The sequence below is a fragment of the Cryptotermes secundus genome, unplaced genomic scaffold, assembly GCF_002891405.2.
Source record: "Cryptotermes secundus unplaced genomic scaffold, Csec_1.0 scaffold459, whole genome shotgun sequence".
Classification (NCBI taxonomy): domain Eukaryota; kingdom Metazoa; phylum Arthropoda; class Insecta; order Blattodea; family Kalotermitidae; genus Cryptotermes; species Cryptotermes secundus.
Window position 1 is genome coordinate 432,734 of NW_019743154.1, and position 25,671 is coordinate 458,404.

Below are 25,671 nucleotides of genomic sequence, written 5' to 3' on the forward strand. Positions count from 1 at the left end.
CTGATAAAGTTACTGTAACATGTGAGAAAGACTGTTCCAAGACCTAGGTACCTACAACACGAACCTGAAAGCATAAGAGATGTTATTTTTTAATGTTTTGCAAAATCCAGACCAGCAAGAGTAAATTATCGACACTTCAGTGCCATTGCATCATTTGTTACCATCCCATATATTCACATCAGTAATGTTACTAATTTTGGACATCCTTCACACTATTATTTTTGTAATCTAGGTTGAGTGTGCACTGAAAAATGAATTTTCTGCTCAATTTTTCATATTTCCTAACCATGGAATGACAAGTATCTTACTCTCTTCTTTGTGACTGAATTTATTAGCTTACTACCAAGCACTTCAGTACATCTCTCAGAAACATTTGCATGTAAAGAACCAAGGTAGTTTATGTCAGAACTGTGATTATGTATTATGTTTGTGCTGTTATCATGTATCTATAACTGGTTAATAGTTGTTACATCATCAGGTGCCTGGCTTGATACCACTTATTCATTCAAATAAATAATATTGTCTCATTAATGCTTGCATATACTGCATACTAAATGTGAGGCTGTCGTAAGATCCCAGTAAACTCTGCAGTTCCCAGCTTGACATAGTGGCATGCACTATTAGTGAGTTGCCTGTACTGACAGAACACCTGGTTGAACATTTTGATATTAGCAATTTGGAATAAAGTCTGTTAGTATCAGACAGTGACTTAAAATTCTGTGGATAATTTTATACAACTTGGCATATTAATGGATGATGATGAGCAAGTGGTGGAGTTAGTAATAGAGATTTCAAGTGGGAAGACATCAGATTACAAAGGCCAGGGAACTTTTCATTGTCCAGAGGGAAGTAAAGGCAACAAAATGACATTTTGGTATTTTTAAGATATATTCATGCAACCACAGGTTGTGTTCAAATAAAAAATCTTTATTGTGGGCTGGGAACCAAAAATAATGGATGCAATTGTTTGATCTGTGGTTGGAATGGGGATGGTTGCTTCCTATTTAAATTGATATGAGAACTCCCACTTCAAGCTGAATTACGAAGGTAATATAAATCACATTTTTATACTACAGGACTTCAGTGGAAAACTGAAATTCTATTAAAATTGTAGAAGGTACAGGTAATGCATTCATTTATTGTGAATTTATTCCTTTGACCACTGTGACCTGGATATTCAAGTCTAGCGTAGACTACAGCACATTACTTCAGCAGAGTTATCTTGGGTCTGAAATTTATGTAGATTTTGTCCCTTCTCATGAGCTTATACAGTCCAACAAATTGTACATGTCATTGGTCCAGATGAGCCTGTGAGATGTAAGACATACTCAACAGTCAAACCATGAAAACTCCATTTCTTTTCTTAAGTTATTTAAATCCTTTATTGCTGAGAGGTTAATGGGGAAAATAAAGGAAAAGTTAGAGTAAATAACAACAGGCACATTATCTTAGCTGAGTTTTTTTCTGACAGGTGCTCTGGCATTGAGATCAATAATTTTTATTTGAAATATTTTGTGTAGTATGTTTAAAATACAAGGAGAAATAACATGAATTTTTATGTGTAATATGTTCTGGTTATTACCTCTGTGAACAACAAACTGTTGATTGTAGTGTGGTTTCTGAACTGTTAATTTTCTTTAAAATATATTTTCATAGAGTAACAAGGGACACAAAATTGCAAAGAATGAGATTTGAATCTACATATTCCATTCAATTATAAATTACCATACTTTTTCTAATTTATATTTGTAATTATTTTTTGTTGTGGTTTTAATACATGTACCTGTTACAAAAAACCAAGGCATCTCTTTCTCTGTGGCATGAGAGGGCCTCTAAAAATATGGGAACCAGTCATTAGATGAAGTTAATAATCGTAAGAATCATTCTTACACCACTAAAGCTCACCTAATCACTTGTAATTACCCAGCACAATATATATTCATCAGGTCAGTAGTACCACTCCTTGAAATATTAAATGATATGCATGCCATATGGAAGCTGAATCTGTGGCTCAAATCATTTATGAGTGTAGTATATGCAGTGATAATGTCACAAAATCGGTGTACAATATAATTATCTGTACAGAACAGGAGATCATCAGGATCTGAAGCACTGAAAACACTAGATTAATCATCTGAATCACCATATAGTCTAGATACTGTCAGCTTGAGAGCATTCTGATTCTAAAGCTATATATACTGTGTTTCTTGTGTGATGAGACACAAAACTATAAACCTGGAAACAGCTATGTAGAATGAGAGGTTTCCTATCTGTATAATTTCTACTCAGATCAGAGAATCATAGCTGCTCACCATATCTCAGTTGTGGTTGACATGTTGGGAAGCTAAGTATAAAAATTATTATGAACATAATTTATTCACAGTCCTTAATGTGTTCATTTTATTGTATATATATACACAAGCATGCGCGCACACACACACAGAATCCTTTGTATTTTCAAGATGGAAAGTTCATGGGAGCAACAAAATGTTTGAAGTCATTTCAGGTGGTTATGAATTAAATTAAGACCAAAAAAGAATGCTGACTGCCATAATTATACAACTGCCTGCAACGTAGGGGCTTATCCTTTCACCAATTCGGGCACATTTCCAGAATATGCCAAGTAACCTGAAATAAGTAATAGTACATTAACAAGGAACCTAAACATGACACTTAAATTACATTGATAAAAAAATTCACTCTTGTTCATAATTGCTAACTAGACACATGGTAATTATAATAAGAGTACCTTTATATTAAATACAACCACAAGCATATACAGTATATTGCTTTTCTGTACCAAAGTGACAGTATAGCTCCTCACATTAACACTGCACTGGGTACTGGCGAATGGTAACCTTCAGGCTCTGCCCATTTCATTCCTCGTACCCAATGGATAGAGGTTAGGAATGTACCAAATTCAGTGTTGACAAGTATAAAAATCCAAGCTCCAGACAGAAACAATCCCATAGGACAAAGAATGAAACAGTTATGATCTAATCCAGGCATGACTATAACATTTGCACTGCAGGGCCAGAAGAACTACAGTCATGTTAGCTGTGGTTTGACCCAAGCACTTCCCAAATGAATGCAGCGTTACTACTACACTGGCCCAGCCAGTGCAATTTACTATAATTGGCATACTTCTTTACTAGCATTATCTACTCCTATCTTGGTTTTTAATATTAGAAACATTATAACAACTAACCCCCTAACTCTTATCAACAATGCTAACAGCGAAATATTGTTGTGTGGTAGATTAGGATTCCCTCATATCACCGATTGTCATTGCAAGTCACTATACCATACACATGTACATACCCTACTTTATTTCTGTCCACCAAACTGGGAAATAACGATCTCACATATGCACATGTGCATATAAGCAGTAGCACCACAGTCAATAAGCTCTGTAAATTGAAAAGTGCTGACTGAAAACAAAAAGAACAAGTAAAATTTTAACCCCGTCAATAACCTGTACAAAATATATTTATTAATACAATGCCTCACTAAAGGTCGTCGTGTATCTTATCTATATATACTACTCATCGTTTTTAACATTCATACCATTATTCAGTTCTAGGTGCTGCACTACCACGTAAAAGCACAAATCTTGAATTATAAATGAACTTCCCTCCTTATAACGCTACTGAAATCTCCTTATTTCTGACAGATCACATTCTTATCAACCACCGTCGTTATGAAGCCTACTATTTCTGAGTTCTGACAGACCTTGTTCTCAGTAACGTTAGTAACCACCGTCGTTATGAAACGTACGAAACACACCATGCACTCCACGGACTACTGTAGGAAAACGATATTCTGTCGATCGTTTCGATCGTTGCTCTCTACGCCCCGGAGTTCCATATGTAAATATTTATTAGCACGGAACAATTAACACACAGGCACTAAGCGGTTTGTGTGAGAGATCTAGATCTCGATCATCCCGATCGATACATCCAATTGTAAGCGATTCGTGAACGTTCGTGAATACTATCCATCCCACCGATTACTACGTACCCGAAGAAAATTGCATCGATTGCGTCCGATTCCGTCTGCTGTCCCTGCGACACATTATGCGAGAGGTATATCGGTTAAATTATCCGTCTGTTTTATGCAAGGCAGGTTTGATTTCTAACCTATATAGCAGTTTAGTTTGTAACGGAGTATAGGAAGGAGAATATTGCACGTTGTGCGAGTTTCCGTTTTTCAAAAGTACGCTCCGAAGAGCTTGATTTCAGTAATAAATAGGGCGAAATAGTATGAATACTGTATTTGTATATGGCAGAGGTTTGATAGGTGTAAACATTTATTGCACTACGCAGCGTAACATCCGAAAAGACAGTATTCTGAATCTCACCTCTTCGAGAAACTGCGTTAAACTATGTACGCAGAATTCCCCATCAATGAGTAAACGTATGGAAGAAGACTGTTAGGTAAATGACAGCAGCGAATCTGTAATAGTGGCATGGTTCAAATTACCTCGAGAGGTATGTTCACTTTTTATTCCAAACAGAGTATTTAATTATAATTATTAGACCTTCCAGCTGCACTATGGCCCTGGGGTTCACTCAGCCTCAAACAGAAACGAGTACCAGGAATTAATTAAATTATTTTCCTGGGGAGTAAAGCGCGGCCGGCGCGTAAGGCTGACAACCTTACCGCCATCTTTGAGCCGATTGTCTAGATAGTGTGGGACCCTCAACGTCTCACAACCCTATGGGCCTTCACGGCCTGGTACAGGGATAGATTTACTTTTTTTACTTTTACTGTGTAATTATGTATACGTACTTATAGATATTGATCTGTGAGTCATTTGTATAACTGATAACAATACAACAACTTATGGCCTGAAATAATGGCTAATATTTTTAGATACCTCCTCATTATTATTATGGCAGGTCTGTTAACAGGACTGCAAGTGAAAAGAAGAGGTAAAGACTAGCAGGTTTTTGTTCATTCCTCAGGTATGAACACTCAGAGAAAAACTAAGGTTTGATCTGTCCAAAGAGAAGAATAATTCAGGGTTGAGTGCATGATTAAATTCATTATGCTGTGCTTTTCACATGTTGTAATTAGTGGTTGTACCAAACAAGGTGCATCCTCCCTCCTAGTAACAGTACATGCCGTAGTGAGAAGAGAGTAGCAATAAGACTTTTCATTGTTGGTACTAGCTTATGGTTAACAGCATGAGTGTTATTTTAATCATGTTTTGGTAAGGATGATTCCTGCTAATGTATATCTTTTTTTTCTTTAAGCATCTCTCTGTTATGTTCAGATCTGTAGAAGCCATTCATCTCCATCAGTCACCACAAAGAGAATTCCTAACGGTTTATGAACACAATATTATGTGGACACTTCATACTGGAGTAATGTTGGCACTGTAAACCGAAATTATACATTTTGTGATGATGAAACAATGGATGGGGTGTGATATTTGATGTAACTCAGAGCAATTAAAAATATCTTTTGAAATTGGTGAATAAATGCTAGTAATAATGGCTTAAGAAATTAAGAAATCACATGTTATCTGGTGGTGTTGGCAAAAAATGAAGCACCTCTTATGTTAAAATTCTTGGGGGAAAAGATTCATAGGCTTGCAGGATTTGGTATACCTTTACCAAGCAGAATTCTTAAAAGGAGTAAGAATGGAGCAGTACTGCAAAATTAAGGTAAACATATCAAAAAAGTATTAGTTCTAAGGAAAATAACAATAAAATTATTCCCAATAAAAGTAATGCAGTAATATTAATATAATTTCATAATACTGTACACACTTTGCCATTCTGCAAGTGAATAATATATTGGGTAAGGAACAGTTGGGTTTTAGGAAAGACTTGTCAACTGATCATGCTGCTTTTTCACTTACCACTGACATACTTCAAGCCTGGAATGATAAACTTATAACTGTTGGGATTTTTTGTGATATTGCCAAGGCGTTTGATTGTGTTAATCATGAGATATTGATATCCAAAGTGGAGTATTATGGTGTTCAGGATTGTAATTTAAATTGGTTTAAATCCTATATATCAGATAGAAAACAGAGAGTGCATCTCAGAATTGAAAATGGTCATGATTATTTCTCCAAATGGGAAAGAGTCAAGCAAGGAGTTCCTCAGGGGTCGATCTTAGGACCACTTCTGTTTCTTATTTATATTAACGACTTACCATTATGCATCAATAAATTCCCAATATTTCTCTCTTTGCGGATGACACCAGTATTTTGGTCACTGGAAAAAATCATTGTGTGCTTAAGCACAAAGTTGCAGATACCTTGTCTCTTATTGTAAATTTGTTTATGGTGAACAAGTTTGTCTTAAATATTAACAAAACTAATGTTATTAATTTTGCTCCTAAACAGTCTGCTAACTCTTTGTTGGCAGTATTCTTTGGAAACATAGTATGAATGAAGTCCCTGTAATAAAACTTGTGAGCACACAAATTGATGATAAATTGAATGGAAGAGTCATGTGGAATACATCCTTCCTAAATTCAGTTCTATTTTTGTAATTAGGAGTTTATCTTATTTTATGACTTTAAAAACCCTGCGATGGTATATTTTTCTTACTTTCATTCTATCATTAAGTATGGAATAGTCTTCTGGGGCAATTTGATTAATAATTCTAGAGTTTTTATATTACAAAAGAAAATAATAAGGATCATATTGGAAGTGGGATCCAGGGACTCGTGTAGAAGTCTTTTTAGGAAATTAAGATATTTTACCATTGTCATGTGAATTTATTTTTTCTTTGATTTTGTTTCTGATAAAATAATTTCGGTTCAGGTTTAGAGGTTCGTGGCCTGAACACTAGAAGCAAAAATCAAATTTATATTCCAACTTCAGATCTTTCTGTTTTCCAGAAAGGCTCTATGTTTACTGGTATTAAGTTATTTAATAGATTGCCAAAGACCATTCAAAGTCTTAGGAAAGGATAGAATCAGTTTTAAAAATAATTTATTTTCATATCTCATGAATAACTCATTTTATACAGTTGATGAATTTTTTGAGCATACAGTAAATAATTAGTTACTGTGTTTGTTTAGCTTTGTATTGTCTTTCTCCTTTGTTTGTGTTATGCTTGTGACCAGTTTCATGTCCATTGTATTTTGGACTTGTGAAATGTATGTATTTACTTTTTTTTTTTTTTTATTGTAGGACAGGGCCTGATTTAGCAAATAATTTCAAATTGAGATCTTCTCTTAAATAATTTATTCAATTTGAAGTGTACAATTTTAGGAGATTGCCCTAAATCTGAGAGTGCTTCATTTCTGTGGCACACTCATAGGGTACTTTACATTACAGAGTTTAGCTTAAAGACATTGTGACAACAGAACAATATTAGCTAATGTGTGAAGCATGAAGAAAAACCTGGAGTTATTTTAAAAATGCACTGATATTGAAGCTGGTCTAAATTTTATTCCTATAAGGAATGGTTCTTTTCTGTACAGTAGGAATGTGTAACTTACGTACTATTGTTTACATCTCCCTTTTGCAGAAGAATTAGTCTTGGGCATTCTCTGTATTAAGACTGGAGACAAATATACTAAAAACACATTATTACAGTTGCCTCTCTTAGCTGAATTGAATAAATGAAACATGATATATGAACACACTAAACTAAGCCACTATCCTCCTCAAAGCATCTTGAAGTTTCTTCCGTGCTACTGAAACTCTCTCCTCTTGTCTCTTGATATCTTCATCTGCCACAGACACTGCCTGAAAAAAAATTATTTGCTGGTATTACTGTTGTGATATAAAATGCTATTTTGATCTTATAAATGCCTTGATGTAATTATATAAAATGGAAACATTTTCTACACCTTTCTTCCCACTGCCTGGTATGAATAATTTTTTAGTCCTTCCTTTTTCATAAGGAAAGATAGGCTTTAGGTATCATGTCCATGAGGATCAACAGCCTCCAGGAACAGGATGCCATGTAGATTGGTGGGCAGGTAGGTAGGTGTCATATTTCAGAGGAACCTGCTGTCCCCATCTCTTGGGCAGGACCCTTTTTTACTCTGATGATTGAGACAACAAGTTCCTTTGAAAAGTTGGAACCTGTCTATCAAGTTCATAATTTACATAGCATTACATCCCAGAAGACCATGACCATATTCACTGCCCATGTGTCTGTACAATTAGTCTGATGACAATAACTCATAATGAACTATTGAACTTGGATACATAAAACTTCTCCTGAGCTAGGTCATAAACATACCTACATATGACCATGTGTGGGTGTATTTCTCTATGGTCAGATTTTAGAAGGAACAAATCATGAAAAAGAACCTGCTATGTCTTTGTACAAGAATAGCACACATACTTTAGCCAGCATTTTTCATAGAAAGGATGTCATATACCCACTCAGACTCAAATCCCTAACATTATACGAGTGTATTTCTTGTTTAATCATTTGCTGGGCTGTCATAATTTGTTTGAACAGTTTCATATACACAGGTTGGGCAAAATAGTGGAAACACTACAGATACTGTACACATTTCTTTATTAATATGGTGTTGGACCACCTTCTGTCTTCCATACAGTCGCAGTCCTTCTTGAAATTGTATAAAAGGCAGCAGTAATTTTATATGAGAGTAAAGAGTAAGTGTGTGTGTGTGTGTGTGTGTGTGTGTGTGTGTATATATATATATATATAGGAATTAATTAAATAATTTTCCTGGGGAGTAAAGTGCAGCTGGCGCATAAGGCTGACAACCTTACTGACATCTTTGAGCCAACTATCTAGATAATGTGGGACCTCAACATCTCACAACCCTATGGGCCTTCACGGCCTGTTACAGGGATAGCTTTACTTTTTTTTTATATGTATATGCAGATTTTACTAACATTGACAGCTCATTACTGAGCTATGGACTAGGCTTGCTACCGGCTCACCTGCACTAGAGGTTGGTCAGGATTTAGAAAAACACCTGGATTTTTTTCAAGAGCAGATCTTGAACCTGTCTGCCCTGTCACAGGCTGTGTAGACACATGGAGGGCTGTAGCCACAGACTGTAACAGGGTCTCCTCGCCCACATGTGGTCCTACTGCGCGTAGTGCTCGGGGCAATTCCATTCCATTAAATTCTAATCCATCTAAATCACATGCTCGTAGGCCCTCCAGTCTCTTCTCCCAGAATAGCTGTAAAACAAAACTTTTGTAATATGAATCCACAATGCTTTATGTTTTTTTCCTAACACAGTTGTGGGACTTTTGGCCGTCCTGACCTCTCACCACATGACAGAGGCTACTTCTATGATGTGGTGCTGTTACAGTGGAATTCCATTTCCTTACAATGATACGCGCTACCCTGGGGACCTAGGGCTCCCTGTATTCAAAAACTTTTAACTGTCAAAGGTGAGGAATTCTACAACCTTAGGAACTGTCTTTCACTACCCTGTTCAGCCTGCTTTGCTTGCTGTACATACTTCCAGCTGAATGTAAATGCCTGCCAAAATTATAAACTATTATTATTATTATTATTATTATTATTATTATTTTTATTATTTTTGGAGGGGGTGGGTTTCCCCATGCACTGCGACTAGTAGTCTATTGTGCATCCCCCTTTGATATTCTACCAGTCGCCATGCCCTTCCAATACTGGTGCTCACTATCAGCCCTGTCCTGCCAGCGAGGTCAGCCACCTCTCTGGCAGTGGTCCCCGATACTTCCCCATCTACCAGAGGAATTGGAAACTACTTGGGCAGGAAACTTTGCCTAATTTTGCTCAGAGGTCTCCTAGAGACATGAGGATCTTTTACATGCCATAAATCTACTACATGGGAGACACAGCTTAAAGTCCCTCCCGGAAGACTTGTTCCCTGAATTTTTCCAGCCTTAAAAATTCCATGACCTCCGCCGGGTTTCAACCCGCGTACCTTGAGTCATGAGGTGGGAACATTACCCCTAGACTATGGAGGCTGCTAAATTATAAACTAAGAAATTATTAATCAAAATATCTGCTAGTATCAGCTTCAAATATTTAAAAATTAACATAAACAACCTCTGAGGTTCCCATGTCCCATCTAAAAACTTACAGATTAAAATACATGAAACCATAATTTTAGTTGTTATTTATATGCGTGACTGAGAATGTCAAAGTAAAATGCTAAGGGTAATATTTGGCCCTCAAGGACACAGAATAACAAAGAACTGGACAAACTTCATAACATCTGAACCATTGTGAAATATTACATAATAAGGATCAGATCACGTACTATTAGGACAGTGAAACTGAAGAGTTTGTGATGGGATGACCATGTGACTAGCATGGGAATGAAGGGAAATCTCTTGGAAAATGTTCTCTTGAAAGAAGGAAAAGAAGATAGGAGGATAACATTAGGTTTGGTATTAAGGAGGTAAGTTCTGAAGGACAAAGGGGGATGGAAGTGGATGATGATCAGATGCAATGGTAGACTTTAGCATGAGCAGTAACGAACAGCAAGGTTACCAAATCATTTTTTATGACAATATGTTAAAATGGTAGGAAAAGGATAAATTTGGTTGAATACTGTGTAAGACTGGACCCACACAAAACACTGTATTTTGTGAGTGATGAAGTATAATGCCAGACAATAAATATAGTACAGAACTATAAGGTTTATTTTGGACTCTATCCATCGTCTGGTATGTATAAGACAGATATATACCAGACAATGGATAGAGTCCAAAATAAACCTTATAGTTCTATAAAGCATACACCATCATCAGAATCCTTCAAAGTCCAATAAATTTTCAATTCCTCCCATCAGTCAGAAAAAAGAAAATTGTTGAAAGTAAGAAAGTTCAAAAGGCTTTGTGTATCCACATATCCCAAACAAACTGCAATGCATCTAGAAGTATATCTGAAAATATCCATAGTATTGACTCAACATATATTAACAGTCCTACCATAAACTTGTACAGTATACCTATCATTAATCTGTCCTACCTGTTTTGGCTTCTCCTGAGGACCATGTTTGAAATCAGTTTTCACCTTCCCTTCTTGAGTCTTATAAACAGTAACAGGTTGCTTAAAGATGGAGGCTGTCTGACGAATTGGTGGTACAAGTGATGCATCATTTCTTACACCACGACTGAAATCATATTCCAGTCTTCTGTTTCATAAAACCACAGTATGAGCAGGTATAACAGTCATAGTCACAATGCTGAATATTTGCTTGAACAAAAAATTGATTTTATGAAAAATAACATTAGGTCATGCACTCACAAGCAGGAAAAAACATTAACCAAAAACAACAGATCTGCACACCACCACAACCCTCAGAACAAACTACAGTATATCAAAAGTCATGTGGCTTCCATAAAAGAATTAGCAGTTTGGAGGTATGAACAGAATTTCAAAATAAACAAAGTAATAAAAGTTTCAAGTTTTTATGTGTCACTGACATATTTTACATACTAAATAACAAAATCTTTAGTTTTTGACACCTCAAAATGTACCACTACTTGCAGAGCATAAGTAATGTTAAGCAGGCTTCAAAACTGGCCTACCTGTAATCAAACTGAGTTCCTCTTTGCTTCTTGTTTTTTCGTAGGAGTAATGAATTGATTTTGCCTGAACGGAAATCAAATGTGGCAAGATCAAGCGCATCTCCCAGGTAACGAGCGAGCTGAGGCTTGCTGCGAAACTTCTTCCCATTTGGGCTGCAACAGAAAAGCAATAATTCTTGTACATACTGGTGATTCCAAGCACATGTTACTTCAGTGCAGTCATCCCAGAGTAAGCATAAATACTTTCATTCTAGCACTGGAAGTATGAACTTTTGCTTTCCAACTGGATTCTTCTAAAACAAGTTGACTCATGGCAATTTCTTATAATTGTCATAAACAATTTTCTTACACAAAATAGAATATCTTGGGTTGCTAATTGCCTATCAGTTTCTGAAAGTATATATATATATATATAATTTTTTTTTTTAACGGTTTGTCAGGTAAACGTGAACAGATCCATGCATTTACCATAGGAATGCTAAAGGCATAATTTCAATTAGGTGATTAGTATGACAAATTCGGTTTTGTGAGTCATAATCTTGTCTTAACGTGCAGTAATTAAAATATCACAACAGTATATACCTATAGTAATACACATCTACTTTTCCTGCAGAAAGACCAGATTTTCGAGTAACTTCTTCTCTCTGCCATCCTTTCGGCAATGCGCTGCATTCATATTTCTTCTTTTCTATAGACATGAGCTTCAAAAAATGAAAAAAGTACAATAATTCACACTCAGCTAACAATTCGTGAATTAATCGTCCTCAAACATAACTAAAAATAGTGTACATTATACGTATTCCCTTTTAAGTTGTGGTTACATTCGGTGAAGTAATCTGAGATAACAGCAGCTGACCACAGAACCTCATACTACGATATTCACTTGCTTAGAACAACCACGAGCAACCACGAGTTTCAGCGCCTTGCACATGGATGCCAACGTTTATAGATGGAAATAGAAAATCCCTGTAGAAGAAATGTAGGAGTACTGCGTGTAATCATGATACTTTTTGTTAATAATATGGAATAATTTTATTTCTGTAAAATCTGTTGGGGATGCAGTTACGAAATCAGTACACATGTTGTAATTTTTAAATGACATTTATTTCCGTATCATGAAGTTATGTTAATTTGGTTTAATATTCTTTTAATTTTAAATGTCAGAATACAAACCTGTTATGTGTTAAATTAAATGATGATGGATTACAGTTCGCAGTAAGCATTTTACTGAGGACTCAGAATTTTAGGTCACATATGGTACAAAAATTAAGTATTGGGTGTAAAGACTCCACGTGGAACAAAAATTCCATAAATACTAGAACTGTGAACTTGTACCTACATGGACGGGATTACTTCAGATGAAAGTAAATACTTATCATCAAAATAATAAAATTTAAGCTATAGATGCATGACGAAAACGAGGATTAATATTTGCAAAGCTCCAGCTAGATTTGCGTTGATATATGTGCGATTAAAGAGAAACGTTATAAATCCTATCATTCATACACAAGAAGTTGATCACTGAAGGGATAGGCATAAAACCATAACATGGAAAATTGTCATGTATCTCGCAGGATGATGTATAATATTCTTGTAGCATCACCAGAATATATGAATGAATATCATTCTAGATATTCTGATGTTGCACTCAAAGAATTACCCAGAAAGTAAAATAAATGCCTCAGATTTCTGCATTACTGTTACTGAAAGGAAGTCTATTATTGCATCTATTCAGTAAAGTCTAGAATTCACAGAAATGGTGAAAATGTGTTTACATGCTAGGTTATCTATCAAAGAAAGCTGCAGTATTACACTAAAACGTTCTTGTTCTTTACAGAGGCAACAGGGAAGTTGAATGAATAAAATGAGGCACATACAAAGGGCAGTAAATGTTATTGGATTCTTGGGGCATCAGTGTAACACTGTAAGATGTAACACGGAGCAGTGTGTGGGGTTGAAGAGCACGCTTACCGCACACAAAAAAAAGCAGCATCTGATATCAACCTCCTTTTTGCAGGTATTCTATTGTACTGTATTTTATTTCATCCGTTTTGCTACATAGTAACACTTGGACACATCATTCGGTAATACAAGTTAACAAAATAAATCTACAAAGTTACAAGCATACTACCATTTGTTACAATCATAAAATATATATATATATAAACACAACATTCCAAAAAATATACAAACTACTATATACAGCCCATGAATGGCTATGACATCCAAACATAAGTACTTGCACCATCCACTTTTTTTATTAAAACTATCAAATTAATTTATCGTATAAAAAGAATGTTTAAATAAAAATGATTTTAGGTCTTTTTTAAAAGCTGAAAAACCCCGTTTTTATTTTGTTTGGTGCATTAGTATACAATTCTATCCCCATATTTACCACACTTTTTTAAAATAATGTAGTTCTGAAGAATTGAACATGAAAACCCTTGTTTATTCTTGTATTATAACTATGAATATTTATATTTTGGATCAAATCTGCTTTGTGCTTTTTTATGTAACATAACACCTCTAAGATATACAAAGATGTGACCGTCAGGATGCCATAATCTTTAAAAATTTGCCTGCATGACTCTTGTTTACAAAGTCCACTAATTATTTGCAACACCCTCTTCTGCATTTTAAATACCTTTATACTATCACCTTCACCCCCCAAAATATTATTCCATCTCTCAATAACGATTGAAACTTTCCAAAATAAATGCTTAACATATCTGGACTCAAAACTCCTCTTAGCGATTTAGTTATATAGGATGTTTTACTAAGTTTTGAACATAATGACCAGATGTGGGTATTCCATTTAAGGTTTTCTATAATATCTATACCTAAAAATCTCAGTTCTGATGAGTAAGTAATTTCCAAGTTATTATAGGGTATCTACAGTCTAACTACAAACCTATTTTTACTAAGATGGAATGACATAGGAGCTGTTTTTTTAATATTTATTAAAAAGTTATTTACCTGAAACCATGTTTCAAGCTGTTTCATGATCTTATTTATTTTCTGTTGAGCTACATCTTTATCTTTATCAGTAACAAGGTAATATGATACAGCAATGTCCTAAAGACATCTACAATTAGACTGTACTAATACACTGAATTATATAAAAGCTAGGTTTTGTACAATACAAGAAATCTGGCAAGTCAGCATATCTAATTATCTTACTGCCTTTCTGTAAAAGAAAAACTTACACATTTGAGCAAAAACAACTCTCAACAAATGCCTGGAATAAGATTTAAGTTCCATTAATGCAAACATACAAAGGACAGAGATGCAAGATAGCCAAAGAACATGAAAATTACTCTATTGCAGTGCTGTTTCTGTTATTTATTTCGTCTCTATAGATCACTGTTACATGATATAGGAAAAGTCAGTTACTGTACCATGTAGGAACAATTCTGCAGGCAAAATAATATGGATTATTTTCACTGGATAATACTATCTACTACTACCCTCACATGTTGTAAGAAGGTTATTTAAAATAGTTAATTATTTTAATTTACTTCAGACTGTCATTATAGAGCTTATTACAAATGTTTTAAACTCTATGTAACAAGTCATTGCACCAAATTTTAATGCTCTTCTTATGATGGCAATAGCATCACAAATTTGTTGTTTGCTAACTAGGATTTCATTAAGAATCATTTTTCTCACTACCCTCCTCAGTTAAATAACTGTAGGTGACAGCTTGGCCAATCTCTTTGAATGCTCAGAATAAAATAGACTGTAGGTTTTTTATAATTCCCTGCTCTGGGAATTAAATAAGAAATATTGTGTTTAAGAGGTTAAAATTCTAATTCAGTGTACTGTAAGTTCAAGCATGAATGAGCTGTGTACTTGTACAATAACTAGCACAATCCTGGAAGCCAAATCCCCGTTCCACAGCTGATCTTCAAATAGAGAAACCGTCATTCATGCACTGGTATTACTGGCATGCTACTGGGTACATTTTTAATTTCTTTGTAGCATCTAGAGGCTATACAGTTACCGATTATGAAAGGCTCCATTTTGATTCTTTCAAGCATGTTGCATTTTAAGAGAACTATAATTCAATATTTAATCTTTTGCCTTGCAGAAGAAAAGAATCTTTAAAANACTGCCCTTCTTTTGTAAAGAATTGCTGTTGTTGATGGCATGAATGAAGGTACAGACAGCAGGTATACTCTGGGCCATATTTTGAATTCTGCCTCTATGCTTATCCATAGAAACTGTTTAAATAAAACAAATTATCACTATTACACTGGGATCAGAAAAACAGGATGGCACTGCTATATTGTGGAAAGAAAGTTTTGGGAAACATGACAGGTAATATGGATTATATGGAACAATGGTTAAAAAAAAAAACACAAAATCCTAGTAAGAATAAGTCCTTTCAGACCCATGTTCTGGGTGAGAGTTGAAACCCCACACTTATGGGCTAAATATATGATAATGTGCTGCCTCAGGGGGTATTGACAGATGACTATGAAACTATGGTACAATGATTAGTACAGGAAGCTTAAGAAACTTGGAGAAAATCCTGCTCCAATGCTACTACAGCCACTGTGACACATGAGATTAAACACAATGTTCTGGCATAAGAAACCAGCGCCTAACCACCTGAGGTATGGCATGACCACCTTCATATGAACTAAAACTTCAGAAATATAAAACTGAGTTCTAATCTTAATTCTGGACAATTGAAAAACATATTAACTCCATACTGTTTTCCCACGTGACCAACTTCTCAATATAGATATCTGAAGTTTTATGAATGTAGGAGGGCAAAATTAAATGAACTGCTTATTACAGGATGAAAAATTACCAGTTGTTTTCAATTGGTTCAATAATCAAGACATGCAGATCCATTACATTAGTTCCTGTATGTCCAATAACTATTAAATCTTCACCACCATTCAGTTTTAAATAAAAGTTATATGAATCATTGTTACTTTCATATTCATCTGGTTTTAGATTTTGTTCTGTAGCTGCATTAAGTTGCTCTCTATAACCAAAAGCTCCAGCTGCATTAGTTGGGCCATCTATTCCATCAGTACCTGCACTTAAAAGAACAGCATGAAACTGTTCCAAGAATGGAAATGATTTTGAATTTTCATTCATATGTCTGGCAAAGATCATTGCCAATTCTTGATTCCTTCCTCCTAAACCACCACCTTTAACAATGACTGTACTTTCTCCACCAGCTATCAAACATATTCCTCTTTTATTTTTCATACTTTTCACAGCACACAGCAACTCTCTCTCTGAATTATCACAGATGCTGTACAATTGTTTCATGTAGCAAAAAACTTCATGTATTTCATTGGGTGTAGATTTGTTACATAACATTTTGCAAATTGTAGTTGCCAGTGTGGCATACATTCTTCCCATATCTGCTACGAGCCCTTCAATCCCAGAAGATAATATTACACTGTTATAATTATTACTGGTGGCTGCTTCTGCTGCAGCTGTTACTGCAGTCAAATTGGATCCTATCAGTAAATTATGAACATGAGAAAATATTTTTGAATTTTCCAATTCTTCATGCTGACTTGTTATATTACTGCTCATAGTGCTTAGGCAAGTGTGTATGGAAGCTGGCGCTTTGTCAAGCAGGGAGTACTTTCTTATGATGTTAAGTGCAACATCAGGTGCATCATTGTTTACAACTGTGGGTCCACTAGCAATTAAATCCAGTGGATCTCCAACAATATCAGAGATAATCAAAGCCAGTACTTGGGCAGGGTAAGCTAACTGCGCAAGTCCTCCCCCTTTCAAAAGAGAAAGCTTTTTCCGAACAGAATTTAATTCAATTATGTTAGCTCCAGCAGCAGTCAAAAGCTTTACCATTTGACACTTCTCTTCTAGTGTGATCGGTGGCACTGGAAGAGGTAACAGGGAAGATCCGCCACCTGATATTAAGGCTATTAGGAGAGCATTGCTACCTAAATTCTGAACTAGTTGTTTAATTCTCCTTGCAGCTTCCTCAGCATTCTGATCTGGTAAATTATTCTTTGCTCCTTCTATGACTTCCAAAGTACTGGCAGACTTAGGTTGCATGTTAGGATTCTTCTTCATAGTTTCCTGAATACCTTCTGGTACACTAATAATTCCAGAACACAAATGATTTCCTAATATTCTCTCTGCTTCACATGCCATACCCAAAGCTGCTTTTCCAAATCCAACCAAATAGACGTTCTTATTTAGTTGATACTGTGTATCACTCACAACTAATTTGTTTCCTTTTACATGAATGGCATTTCTCAGTAAATTATCTGGTTGTACGGCTCTCACAGACTTGTCAAATATTAACCGCATATCAATTTTAATGCGCTGAATCAATGGAAACCTTCTGCCATGAACTACAGAGTTTAATCTGGCGACTTCTTGAAACACCATTATGTTTCAGTGAGCAAATGTAATTATTTAAAGAGCTCAAATATTTAACATGTAAAATGTTAAAACTTTATAAGTAAAAATATTTGTTTATATTAACAAACCATAAAATTTTTAATCTTTTTCAATAATTCGACATAATATGACTTAATCGACATTGCGTCGTCATTATTAAATCAAGATTACATACAAACTCACACTATTAATTGCGCTGATTACTTACAAACACGCACGATTAATTGCACTAACATTTCCATGCTGTCATTATTGGTACGTGTCAAGTAATCCATTACGTGCCTTTGAAGCCTTCACTCAATGTATCTTGTTCACATGATCTCATATAAGTTTGTAGTTAACAATTTATTTCTGAATCCCACAAACATAACCTAACTCGCAAATTAAACACATGGCCTACCCCGGTTGCCGCACTGGTGACCACACATTTCCAAACTCCCGAACTCCAGATGCATTTTCTACGTGTCTAAGCTGATCTGCCTAGATCATATGTTGCTTCATCGTCCCACTTTCTGCAATTCAGTGCAATATAATTCCCTTCGCGTAAGGAAAATTTTGCTTCCGATCTTGGTTGATGCGGGAAATTAAAATGAAGCTGAATGTAGTACAGACTTGAGGATGACACTTATGTCCAGAGGCAGCGTGCAGTCATTATTATTATGCTGTACAGGTACTGTAATCTTAATTGAAGTAATAAAATTAATAAAAACGTTCGTGAAAGTAAAATATTTTATATAATTGATTCATTCATGTGATAGCCATTCACAATTACATTTGTAAATGAAGGGGTGGACACTGTTTTGTGTTCCCTCTGAATCTGATTTTCAAACAAATCAAGGTAACCTGTCTTTGCGTACCTGGTGTCGACCTCGTAATTAAACTGCACAGCAATGATTAAAAATAAAATGAACAAAATTATTTGAAAACCTGTCAATATAAGATTTAAGAAGTATTATTTGTCCAGGTAACTTATTTATGGGTCAAACAGAACAGAATTCTAGCACATAATTTTCACCCCAAGGAGATTACCTGTTAAATGATCCCATTTGACAATAATGGACTGTCACAAAAAATAATGCAAGTTTTTCTGGTTGTCAGAATAGAAATCCTACTATATTATTCACACATGTGGGTTCATAGGTAGCGAAACCTTAACGAAACTTATCTACTCGTAGTTCAGGACATAATCCAGTGATGGACTTTTGAGACCAAGATGATGAATCTTCTGGTTCCACAGCAGCAGGAAATGTGTTATGTTTTCAAGAAAGGCCAGATTTTTGTGGAGTTAGTTGGTTATGAGACATACTAAAAAAGAAGAATTTGTGTAGCCGTTTTTTTTGTAATAAAATACGTGACGAAGAGGGCCTACTACTACCGACTACCGAGCCCGAAACAATCAATGATATCTTTCTTATTTCCATTTCTTTTTTCAGTGCGTTATCATTATTCAAGTTGACGTACGTTCCAATCGAATTCTGTCACGAGTGAGGTGGGGTCAAGAGTTGCCACCTCATCAATCTACCTGCCGAACCGCCTGAGGTCTGTCACTTTAATATTTTTGTTATTAATAAAAAATGCATTAATGTTGTAAGACTTGAGGGACTCACAGGGGTCGTTATGAAGAATTCTGTCTTCTGGGGTATAACGCCGTGTAGTCCTTGAAAGCCAACCCATGTTTTGGAGGAACATGTCGCCTCCGTCTTCAGTGTTGAAGAATAAGCCAAACAAGGAACCAGCACGAAGCAGGTAGCAAGGGGAGCTCTGTTTCACGCTCGTGTCTTGCTCGGTTTATTCTTCGGCCCAGAAAATGGAGGCGATATGTTCCTGCGAAACGTCGGTTTCCTTCTCAACGCACTGCACAATGTTATTATACCCCAGAAGCTAGAATTTTGCATTAATGCTGACTTCCTGAGAGAACATCTCTTCTGTTGTAGAAGTATGGGTCAATCTGATATTGTGAGTAATAGACGCTCTCGGAAAAGGTCATACCAGTTTTATACGGGCCTGTGTGTCAAACAGAGACAGAGAAATGTCATTTTGTAGCCTAATCATCTGCGCAAGATAGGCGAGAGAAGGATTCTGGTAGTAATGTTATTAGTGTTTTTGTATGTTTGTAAGAGGTGGAGGAACAGGTGTGATATGTTTTTCATCGTATTTACTCCATTTTAAAACTTTCGCTATCCTTTTTTGACCTTATTTACATCATTTTAAAACTTTTTGCATCCTGTAACAATGTGGAAGTCACTTTATTGATTGATATCTAATTCACGTTCATTTAAAATGACAATCTTTGATCCGTACTTGTGGTTGATATTGAATTAAGTCTATTTAACAGTAACCCACATAGGCCTACTGGTCTCGTACCTCTCGGTCTTAGAATTAGCTAACTTCAACCCTGACATAGATACTGGTTGTTTTAACCGAAAAAGTTCCTAAATTGTCTTAGTGCCTTGAAGTAAATGACGGAATAGCATTTTAAATGAGCCACGACCGCTTCAATACGCATTTTTTCACGTCTTATTATTCACTACAATTATAACGTTTTTCATACGAGCGAACTGGTCTTGCGGTAACGCCCAAGATTTGTATTCGGAGCACCAGTAATCCTGGCAGATTTTTTGTGTCTCTCCTCAGTTCTTGCAGGCAAATGCCGGGATAATACATCGATTTAACCTCCGTTCCTTACAAATACTTTCCTTCGTTAATCATCGGCCATCCTACGATTCGATTCTGTATATTCTGAGATACAGACGGTGTCACAAAATAAAACATGCAAAGATAAAGCAATATAATAAATGCAGATGTCATTACTAACCCCATGAAACAGGATCTTCGTTGACTATTTTGTAGTGATTCAGGTGAGCAAGTATTTCCTGTTTATTGGTTGATTCGTGATTTATTTACGTAAGCCTGTTTTCCATGCTGCGTAATTGTATATTGACGGAATATGCTGTTGTTAGTGAATCAAAATATTCTTTGTAAGTTTTGAGGTTTTCACGGCGATGACTATGAAGAAAGTCGTCTTCTGGGTTTAGGCGCCGTGTATTTTACGTGTATTCACAGCTACTGCTCTCTGCATTCCAAGCCATTCAACAGCTCTGAAGATGGAGGCGATGCGTTCCTCCGAAACGTCGGCCAAAACGAAGAATACACGGCGCCTAAACCCAGAAGACGACTTTCTTCAAAATATTCTTCTCCATGATCACAAAAGTCGTCATTCGATTATATCCTGACCCAGCTCGACCCGTCTCACATGCACATAACCTAGTTATTGAAGGTCCGTTTTAATATTATTCTACTCTTTAACAGCTACATGCCCACCTACAGTATGATTAACAATGTCAAGAGTGGATATCTTCATCGGAAACACGAATTTGGCAACTGGCTGTTTGCTTATTCAGTCAACGATATTGTATCATATGTTGCAAATGAAATTATCCTGATGACTGGACAGTGGATAGAACAAGAATAAAAATACACATGAATTCGGATTACACCATTTACCGAAAGCAATCTTTACAATTTCCCTCACTCCCTTGACATTGAGACTCATCTGTTGCAGACACTATGTACTTTTTCAGACAGAACGCTACTGTACCAGCCAAATAAAATTCGTTCTTCAGTTTTTAGTTTGAATGTGTTTGCACTATTTGCAGTCGAAATCCATCAAAGTTTCAAAGATGAATGAAGATAGTTCGAGACACCTCTCTATTATGTCTTCATTTTATGTGCAAATAACGCAGAAGAAGAGGAAACCAGAGAACTGCAACAAATATTCCCTCTTAGCTTGTCTATAAGAGATTTCACATTAGCGTACCGGGGATCAAACCGACAAAGAGAAGCGAAAAGCTAGAAATGCTTTTAAAAACATTCGGGAGAGTAAAAAGGTAAATTTGTCCCCATGCTTGACTATCTAAGCACTGCGCTATGAAGGCGTATGGGGGAGTGGATGTATAGATCCACATTTTCTTGACCTCGGCAGTATCTGGAGTTGAGTGGTCAGCTTCACGCCCCGACCGCTTTACCCCCGAGGAAAGATCTCCCGGCAGTCATTGGATAGGAGGCTGGGTGAACCTCAGAGCCACGGAACGACGCGGAGAAGGGAAAATTCTTGACCCTACCGGGACTCGAACTCCGACCCCCACAGTCGTCTACCCTGTAGCTAATCGCTGTACCGACTACGCTACTGCAGCTCTCATTTTGGAGGGTTCGTATTCAGTTTATACCATGATCATAACAGATACAAGGAAGCCTGTTTTTCTACCATGATCATAACAGATACAAGGAAGCCTGTTTTTCTTTGGAAGATGTCCTCAAACTGACAAGTTGTTATTGCTTTCACAATATGCCACTTGGTTTCATGGTATTAATTTTAATGGCCTATTTTACCCTTCCGTGCCGTTTTGTCTAACTAAGAAATGGGCCATTTAAAGCACGCGCACTGGGTACTCTGAGAACATATTTGATGTTCGGTATGTCTTTAATTTGATGCCAATGCATGCACTTGTTACGAATCAAAACATCATTTGCAAGGTTCATAATGTTGACTATAACATCCGCAACATTTTTCGTTTTGTCTGTCATCTACTGTTTCAGGGAGGTAAGAACAACGCGGAATGCAATATGTATTATTTGTGGTACAAATCCACTCCGTATTCACTTTCCCATTGATAACTACGCTAAATATTGCTGTTGTTCCTAGATCATGTAATATGCATGCAATATTTATGGTAACATTTGTCGTAGTTGCATCCATTGTTGTTACCTACACAAGTTCCCATCTAATTCCGAAGTCAAGAATGGTGGAGCTGTACCTCCACTCCCCCATATTTCTTTATGGCGTGGTGCTTAATTAATTAATCGCAGGGAAAACATTGCCGTTTTATCTTTACCTTATACAAGTTTCTGTGCTCTAAAACTAGGGGAATATATGTTTTCATGAGTTAACATTGTTTCTTCGTTTGCCGGTTTCATCTCCACACAGCCATGAGAACACGTGTTTTCAACTTCCTTTGTCTACATCCGCGCCTCGACCCTCGCCAGTTGGTAATTTTAGCATCGGCCATGTCACCATGTACCCTGGAAGAGAGGAGCGAGGGGAGGATATTTTCCACCCAATTGGGGGCCACACTGCGGGAGCTCCGAATAGTCACGTGCTCTCAGTGCACCACTAGCAGAGCTGAATTCAATTTTACCGCGTCGAAAAACTGCGCCAAAGGTCCATGACGTTTTGTTTGAGCACATGCCTTTAACCTAAACAGGCGTTGCAGTCCAGTCGCATTGCCGGCCACACTGCGTCGGCATACCAGCCGAACACCGTCATTACAGCGCCGTTAAAGAGTAGTTTTATTTTTGTACAGTGTTCTTTTTATTGTATGTTGTAATAATTCCTTTATATCCTGTGATGCCTGCTAGTCTGTTTTCCGATATGGATCGAAATAATAGCGGTCTCGAAGACCAAAGAGCACTACAACTAGCATTCGAATTATCAATGCTAGGTTTCAATGATTCCTCACCTACAACGACTGAACCATCACCCGGCGAGACCCTCACGCCTGCCTTCCCCGACGAGAGCAGAGGCAAGAAGAGCCAAAACATGACGGAGTGTGTGCCTGTGCCAAGTTCAGAGCATGTAGCCGAAATCGTGGGGAGACAAGGTAAGGAAGTTTAGCTTGTAGTCATGGCGTCATACAAAAATCGAGGTGCTATTGTTGAGACCTGTAGTTGTTTTCACTTCAACCCCTGTCACCATGATAATTCCGTTTTGCACTTATATAGCATGTAGAATGTGATGCTCTATATATCCGAGATGGCCTTGAAAATTGAAATAAAGTTGTAGTTTTAAAATTCATGTGTAAATGGTTTAAATAAACTTGTCCTCATTTGGAAGACGGATTTGGTTTGTCTCGTATGATAACAGTGTTCTGTCTATTGCTTAATTTCACTAGTAGAAATTTATGTTCCAGTAAGTTACGTTTACATAATGGGGGACATTCAAAACCAGTTTTGAACATGCAGTAGCCGCAATAGCCATGTTCTGTTTCTAAGAACGGTTTGTCAGTTGCTTAATTTCAGTAGTAAACATTTATGTTCCAATAAGTGATTTTTGCATCACGGGGGACATCGAAAATCAGTTTTGAACATTATAGTAGTAGCAAGAGCCATTCTCCGTTTCGCATTGGCGGTGGTTCTTTTGTAATATGAAGTTTTTATGTACGGAAACCTGGCATAACATCTATGTACTGGAAAATGAAGCATGATCATAATATAAGTGCAGAGTGCCAATGTAACGCACAAAAAATTAGCTGAAGTTCAAGGTTAATAATAGGATAAAGTAATTGTAGAATTGTAGAGAATGCTTCGTTTTCAAAATATGTGATTTGCCACGAAAGTAATTTCCGAAGTCGGGAGGACGCTTAGCCGAGTTCGGTTAACAAAGAATATTTCGTTACTACGCAAGCAGAATGCAGCAGCTGGCCGGAAGACCCCTAAGGCTGGGTAGACGAGACCAGACCCATGCATGATACGCTGTACAGAAGGAAACTCTGAACAAAGGGCCGTTGGAGCAGATGTTCCCGTGTCGCCATCGTGTTTTTGCCCCCCTTTTGTGTGTGTCTGTTACTACACGGACCCACGTCCTGTATTTTGTTACGTCAGTTCCGGATCAGAATTCTGAACAGTTGTGAACAAACAACGCGTCAAATATTAATCGTAAATTTCATCTGTGTGCATGTAGTGGGAGGAATGGCATTGTCCAGTAGAGACATCAAATTCTGAAAGAGGCGGCCTTTTTATTTCTAAGGTGCAGTACCGAATGTTATGATACATACTTCGGACATATCCGATATTTTTTGATGACTTTTAGCGTAGGTCAAGTCGTTTCGTTGGCCGTGCTTCTCCTGTCTCGCTTGCATGGTTTCCCTTTCTGTGGAACGTTGAACCATAAAACCAGTCTCATACCATCAAGGTCGGGGCAAAGAGAAAACAAAACCGTGAGGGAGAATTGAAATCCCTAGAGCAGTCTTGGGTGCAGAGGAAACCATATTGTAACAATCGTACACATTCTGTTAAGATGGGATCCAGTTTCAAGCAAAAGGAATTAGTCCAGGTTACTGAAATGTGCTGGCGCAGTTTGTTTTCGACAGTAATAAAAAGCTGAATAAACACCTTACAACTTCCTGTACGTTATCTCGTCTTCTGTTACCAACATGTAAGAGAAATCTAAGGTGAGTCAACTGAATGGGAAATCTTATCTCAATGTGGGAGGTATATATGCCCCACCAACCTAACCACCGCCATCGTTGAAACAGTGGGAAGTTACTACCATATTCATTCCTCTATCCACACATATATCTGTGGATCCACAGTATCGTCACTAACTCTTCTGAATAATAACTTGATTATTGAGTAGTGTGTGTGTGTGTGTGTTTTGGCAGCACAGCATTGGCTCAATGCTCCATCCTGTGTAGTGTCTCTCTCTAACATTATTAGCGGAAGATGGTTCATTTCATTCTCACTAAAATTCCCCCACCCCTCTTCTCCTGTCCTTTCTTCTATAACCGACGACACTGCCACTGTGGTGTGGGGTGTGAGTAACTGATATATTTAGTGAGAAGTATGCTGACATGTTCGCAGGTGTAAAATTTAATTCCAGGGAACCATGAAGATTGGTAAGATTTTAATAATATCCGGCTGTTATTCGAGCATGTTGGTATTGTTAATGTTTCCAGACGTGCATACGAAGTACCCGGTTTGAATCACAGTAGCACTTG

The 25,671-nt window shown here is 36.8% G+C and overlaps 3 protein-coding genes across 4 annotated transcripts in view; 1 reads left to right on the forward strand and 2 right to left on the reverse strand.

Annotated features, from left to right (window-relative positions):
- Positions 1-7,118: 7,118 nt before the first annotated feature.
- Positions 7,119-12,376, reverse strand: LOC111873868 (methyl-CpG-binding domain protein 3). Of its 2 annotated transcripts, none has more exons than XM_023868909.2 (5): positions 12,077-12,376; positions 11,495-11,647; positions 10,932-11,097; positions 8,897-9,142; positions 7,119-7,717 (listed from the first exon to the last, which is right to left on the reverse strand). In XM_023868909.2, the coding sequence occupies exons 1-5, from the start codon at positions 12,190-12,192 to the stop codon at positions 7,619-7,621; spliced, it is 780 nt and encodes a 259-aa protein (XP_023724677.1). In that variant the 5' UTR covers positions 12,193-12,376; the 3' UTR covers positions 7,119-7,618. The 2 variants fall into 2 exon arrangements, with proteins under 2 accessions (XP_023724677.1, XP_023724678.1); XM_023868910.2 differs by having other exon boundaries at positions 7,135-7,717; positions 10,932-11,076; positions 12,077-12,375.
- Positions 12,377-15,715: 3,339 nt separating this feature from the next.
- LOC111873866 (glycerate kinase) lies at positions 15,716-18,115 on the reverse strand. Its single transcript, XM_023868905.2, has one exon. It carries the CDS (start codon positions 17,885-17,887, stop codon positions 16,310-16,312), a length of 1,578 nt encoding a protein of 525 aa, XP_023724673.1. The 5' UTR covers positions 17,888-18,115; the 3' UTR covers positions 15,716-16,309.
- Positions 18,116-23,157: 5,042 nt separating this feature from the next.
- LOC111873867 (RNA-binding protein MEX3B) overlaps positions 23,158-25,671 on the forward strand; it is a 36,711-nt gene continuing 34,197 nt past the window's right edge. Inside the window, exon 1 of the mRNA XM_023868907.2 lies at positions 23,158-23,556. Coding sequence (XP_023724675.1) covers positions 23,304-23,556 — 253 coding nt within the window. The 5' untranslated portion in view covers positions 23,158-23,303. The remainder of the gene's footprint in view (positions 23,557-25,671) is intronic.

What these genes read in the sequence shown, in the direction of transcription:
- LOC111873868 (XM_023868909.2), bottom strand. Translation starts at nt 12,192, where the DNA reads ATGTCTATAGAAAAGAAGAAATATGAATGCAGCGCATTGCCGAAAGGA. An exon ending in GTAGATGTGTATTACTATAG is followed by an intron (nt 11,648 to 12,076) that starts GTATATACTGTT and finishes TTTCTGTTGCAG; the next exon opens with CCCAAATGGGAAGAAGTTTC. An exon ending in CTGACCAACCTCTAGTGCAG is followed by an intron (nt 7,718 to 8,896) that starts GTGAGCCGGTAG and finishes ATTTTTTTTCAG; the next exon opens with GCAGTGTCTGTGGCAGATGA.
- LOC111873866 (XM_023868905.2), bottom strand. Translation starts at nt 17,887, where the DNA reads ATGGTGTTTCAAGAAGTCGCCAGATTAAACTCTGTAGTTCATGGCAGA.